Raw genomic sequence first — 5566 nt, 5'->3', positions numbered from 1 at the left:
GGCTGTCCTGGAACTCACTTTATAGACCAGGCTGGCCTCGAACTCAGAAATCCGCCTGCCTCTGCCTCCCAAGTGCTGGGATTAAAGGCATGCGCCACCACACCCGGCTCTCAGCACTCTCTTTTGGCCTCTGTGTCCAGTCCCACTGACATCTTTCAGACACTTGGTGGTTTTTCAGATACATACACCCTTGAAGGCCTGGGTAGTTTCACCAGGGTTTTTAAAGTGAACATAAAGATTTGAACCTCTGGATTTGCATTTTGCAGGGTTTTGTGGGTCATCTCTACATGTCACCTCAGGCTGCATATAGGCAGAGATCCAGTAAGGTTTTTACTTCATGTTTTCAAGATTTTAAAATAGGTTAACTATGTTACCCAAACAAGTCATATAAATGCCCCATTTTAAATTCTAAAGGTGGTAGAGATTTTCATAAATACTCCCTATCAGAACTACGAATTATAAGATATTTGCCGCGTTCCAAGTCCAGCAGTTGAGAAAAGAGGCACACGTTCTATCCATCTACACATCTGACCTTGTCTAGCACAGAGAATACTGACTAGTCATACCTAAAAATGGAGAAGTCTAAACGGGATATAAAATTTACCTTTGTTCTATCTACTAGTCCTAATCCTTCTCCACTCAGAGCAAACTTCCTTCAGTTTGTAAGACTTAGACTCAAATGAAGATAAAACATGAAATGATGGAAACCATTCTTATGGACAAGCCCTCCACCTTGTGGCTCTCTAGCAGAATGCTCACTAACTAGCACACACGGCTGAGCTTGTATGCAACAGAATGCACCATTTTACTGTCTCTTCTTGTCTTTTTTGAGATAGCGTTTGGCTAGAGTTTATGTTGACCTAGAACTCACTATGTAGCTACCTCATGCTCCCTTCAAGCTTTTGATCCTCTTGCCTCAGCCTGAAGAAGTGCCAGATTATAGGTAGAAGTCACTATGCCTAGCTGTGGTACTTTTTAATTAGAAAAAAATATGAGAAATCATTATAGTCTTTATCTTTCAGAATGTGACGCTAAACTACTGACCAAATGGGGAAAGAAAGGTTCATATTCGTCATTCTCTCTGTACACTTATGCCTGCATTTATTTAGGTTTGCTATAACTTTTTAGGCACAAATGGATTAAGGTACTTATAATCTGTAATTTACTAAAAACCAGTCCCTGTATGCACAGAGTCAGGGTCAGGTCTCTATCCCACAGGGAAGAGCCCCACATGACCCAGTAAGGCTGACTTTAATGTCCCTGGCAGCTCTGCTCCTTAGCAGCTGAATACAGCTGAGCGACCCTTGGTGCTTTTGAGCCTTAGATACTAGGACAGGTTTCAAAGATGGTTGTGAGAATTTAATCAAACAACTCAAGGTGATTAAGTGCCTAGCATATGTATAAACAGGATAAAGCTTTTTTCTATATTAACCTCCGTTAGCATTACTTTTAAGTGTACCTGCTCAGTGATGAACAAAAACTTTATAACACACAAGAAACTGCCAAGAGAGGAACTAAACTAAGGTTAGGGAGAGAGAACAGTCCACATGACTCTGGCAAAGGTTAACAGAAACTCAACAGAGAGACAGTGGCACTAGGATATAAAAAGTAGTCAACTTCAACACAAGCCACACACTTTATTCAGTTATAAACTCACAATGAAGCAGACTTAATTATAAAAAGGAAAGCCACAAGAGAAACAAAGCAGAACAGAGAGGCTGGTTGAAAAGGGGATAATGGTAGGAAAAGGGGCGAGAGAGGGTGAACTGATCACAATTCATAATGTATACGCATGAAATGTCATAATGAAACCCACTGTGCATAGTTAATATATGTGAACAAGAACATTAAACAAGGAAAGAAAATCTTTAGGGTCTTGAGGTAGGCAGAGAGTTATTAACTTGTTTTGAAATGTAAAACTAAGAAAAAATAGTAAGCTGACTCACCTAAATTAAAATCTTTGTTCTGTAAAAGACACGGCCAAGAGAGGCAAAACCTAACCACAGACCAGGAAAGACCCGCATACGCACACACAAGACACAGACCCAACATCTACAACTCACACAGAGCTTTCAAAACTTAGGAGCAGAAACAGCAGACAAGATGGACAGGAAGCGACCTAGGCACACAGAGATGGTAAACCAGCACAGGGAAAGATGGACTACACTGGCAGTCAGGAAATGTGGATTCAAACTACAGTTCTCTGTACCCAGCCCAGAGAAGAACAGTGGAGGGGCCACATCATGATGTCAGGGGAGCCAGACCACCCAGGCTCTGTGCAAGAATGTAAAGTGGAGAAGCACTGTGGAAAACTGTTTGCTAATTTCATTAAAAATTAAATTTACTGGCGTGGATGTAGCTTAGTTGGTAGAGTATTTGGCTGACATATACATATACTTATAATGGTCCCTAACTGGAAAAAAACCCATATGTTCTTTAATAGGTAAATGGACAAATTGTGGTAAATCTGTACTAAAGAATACTGTTGGGTGTAGGGGGAGATCAACTACTACAAGTTGAGTACCCCTAATCCAAAAATCTAGAATCTAAAACGTTTTATATACTAATATAACCACATAGGTAGAAAATTTCTCCAAGACTTTTTATGTTCAGCCTCAGTCAAAGCATGGGTATACTCAAATGCTGGATTAAGGCTTCAGTCCCATCTCCAAGATACTTTGTAGACATGTAAATAAATAAATAAAAGAACCATACTACAAAACACTTCTGGTTCTCAGCATTTCAGATAAGGAAGACTCAAATTTTAATGTGTGCAACAATTAACATTTGCCTCTAGAAAATTATGCTGAGGAAAAAAAATACATTTTAAAAGGTTACAAGTTATTTGGCTCCATTTCTATTGTATACTGCTTTGATTTAATTTTTCTAACATTCTTAAAGCAGCAAATTACAGAAATGAAGGACATTAATGGTTTCAGTGGTTATTCAGGGTTTGGGGGAAAGTAGATGTGACTACAAAGAGTATATTGTGGAAGCTTCATGATGACGAATGTCCTCTAGCTTGACCATGTCAATGTTACTGTCCTGAATGTGACACTCTATTACAGTGTTTTACAACATAAGCACAGGGCATGGCAGGACACAAGATAACTATATCTATTATTATAGTCTAACGGTATAAAATTACAATTACACCAAACAGAGTTAAACACAATGGTCTATAGTTACAAAGAGACAGAGAAGCAGAAGGACTCACCCAAAGCCCCAGCCATCTATTGCACTGGTAAACACCACATTGCCCTGCTCTGGCGAGAAGTACAGCTGCGAGTCGTCCACGTCCTCCAAGCCCGCGCTCCAGTCATACACTTGCTCTCCTTGTTCAGAATGTGGCTTCCCCTGGGATTCTGTGTCTCTCTCTGCTCTTTCTTCTAGGACTTTAGAAGTAAAAAGAGTTCCTGTAAGTGCGTTAATCTAGGAGAGATGGCGAAATGGCAAAGTGTCATTCATATGCTAGGACACACATGGGAGGGAGCACACTGTCTAACCTTTACTAAGGCTAGCAACCACAGTCAGAGTTTGAGTTCACTGACGGTGATGCTACAATCAACAATTTACACATATTAAACTATCCTTTCAAATTCCAGAAAACCTGAGGCTTATAGTCAGGCTTCTAGAAGGCCATTTGTATAGATTAATCCTGAGGAGTTTCACTAAAAACGCACCGTATCCAAACCCTCGAACCTGAGTCAGCCCTTCTCCCATTTCCCACCCCAGCTGTTTAAGTCCCCAGTGTCTAATCGTCAAAGAAACAATCTTGTCTCCTACCACAGAGAGAGAACACGAAGCCTGCTACTCAGAATTCCTACAGGTTCCCCAAACCCTAACTAATGCCCTGCTTACATCTGCAAAGACCCTGGCTCTTCTCTTCCCACTCAGTGTGGTGAGTGTTTCCCTCAGGGTTTCTGCAGATAGGAGATGTCTGCAGCACGTCCTATTTGTGCAGGAAGCTGGACTGGGCGACCATTCCCTCTCAATGCCCTGCATTTCTCTCCCCACCCTTTAGCAAAGAAATACATCTATGCTGATCCTAAAGTTCAAAGTCCTCTGCCCCACACAGGCCTCACTAAATTCAAGGTCTGTGTTGTTTTCTTCTGCCAAGTCCCATTTTTTGTCATGTCTTATCATGACCTCTCATTTCTTCAGCGATCATAACCAATTTCCTGATGAAAACACTGCCCACACTTCCTCTAGGCTTGCAAGTTTGTTTTGTCTCCTTAAACATTCTTCCTCTAACTTTCACCTTGGCAAACACTATGGTTCCTCCATCTCAAGGTCTCACGGTGAGACTGTCTTTTCCTTTCTGGCTCAGACTGGGATTTGAAATCAAATAGGTACTTAGCTGATCTTTAATGTCTCAACCTTCTGTCTCACTCACTTCACCGGGAGTTTTTTAGAAATCAAGGCTTCTGGCGTGTCCACCTTATACTTACCATCCCTAATTTGCTATTGCATATATCTAAACAGTAACACAAATGTGTGCTAAATAAAGAAATCAATGCCTAAAAAGTTTTCATCTAAAAACAAGCAACATAATATACAGCCTCTTAATATCACTTCACTTAAGAACCAAACTACAGAGTTTTAAAGACAAGAGCCTCCTCCTGGTCAAGCCTGACACTTGAAGGGTTCTGGAAAGCAGAAGCAGTTCCCAAGAGCACACTGCTTCTGTCCCCCTGCACAGTATGGTGGCTCTAATAGACAGGAATCTTAAGTAATAACCTTTCATGTAAGTGTATTTTTGCTAATACCACCTCATATTCAACATTCTTACAACTTTCAGCCCATTTTTAAAGTATTAAAGAATACAATACCTGTTCTAAAATATTCTTGAGGTGAGAATAGGCCTCTTGTGGGGTAAATTTTAGTTCCACTATCAGGCGGTCTATCTTATTAATCACTAAAACAGGGCGGATGTTTTCAAGCCAGGCTTGTCGAAGAACTGCCTGTGTCTGATAAAAACAAAGCAAAAAACCTGCATGATCTGCAAAGATACTAAGGCACATAATAAGAAATTCTCAAGTAATAAAGAACAAATTCCTAGGCTACATTATAACTCAGACTAAACTATGCAGACACACATGTTCACTAGGCAATCTACACACACAGACATACGCATACACACACAGAGGATTATAAAACAAACACCTACCACTCTAGCATATAGGTCAGAAGTATAACAGTCCCAGAAGCCCTGCTCATCTCCCTGACACAAAGTCTTTCACATGCCCACTATTCTGCTATCCTAAATAAAGTCAGGAATCCTCACTTCACCCATTCTGTCAGATACTCTACACACCGCGCAGGATAAGGCTCTGCTTCTCAAACTGAGACACCTGTGGTCTCAGGGATCATACACAGGGCTACAGGATAATCAGCACACCTTCCTGTAATATTAAGTCTCCTCCATTTAAATACATTAAGCCTTTTATTATTCTTTTTTTTAAAGAATAATACAAGGAGGTATCAAAGACAACATGTATACTGAAGATACAAGGAGGTATCAAAGACAACATGTATACTGAAGATACAAGGAGGTATCAAAGAC

General features: G+C 40.5%; 1 protein-coding gene across 1 annotated transcript in view; it reads right to left on the bottom strand.

Moving 5' to 3' along the window:
- The window catches only part of Efl1 (elongation factor like GTPase 1), a 123373-nt gene that overhangs the window by 95265 nt on the left and 22542 nt on the right, over positions 1–5566 (bottom strand). Inside the window, exons 6-7 of the mRNA XM_021194843.2 lie at positions 4833–4970; positions 3218–3432 (exon numbers count right to left, since the gene is read on the bottom strand). Of these exons, the coding sequence (XP_021050502.1) occupies positions 3218–3432; positions 4833–4970 (353 nt within the window). The remainder of the gene's footprint in view (positions 1–3217; positions 3433–4832; positions 4971–5566) is intronic.

The sequence above is a fragment of the Mus pahari genome, chromosome 1 (genome assembly GCF_900095145.1).
Source record: "Mus pahari chromosome 1, PAHARI_EIJ_v1.1, whole genome shotgun sequence".
Lineage (NCBI taxonomy): Eukaryota > Metazoa > Chordata > Mammalia > Rodentia > Muridae > Mus > Mus pahari.
Note: the sequence above shows the minus strand (reverse complement) of the source record. Positions and strands in the feature narration are given on the sequence as shown.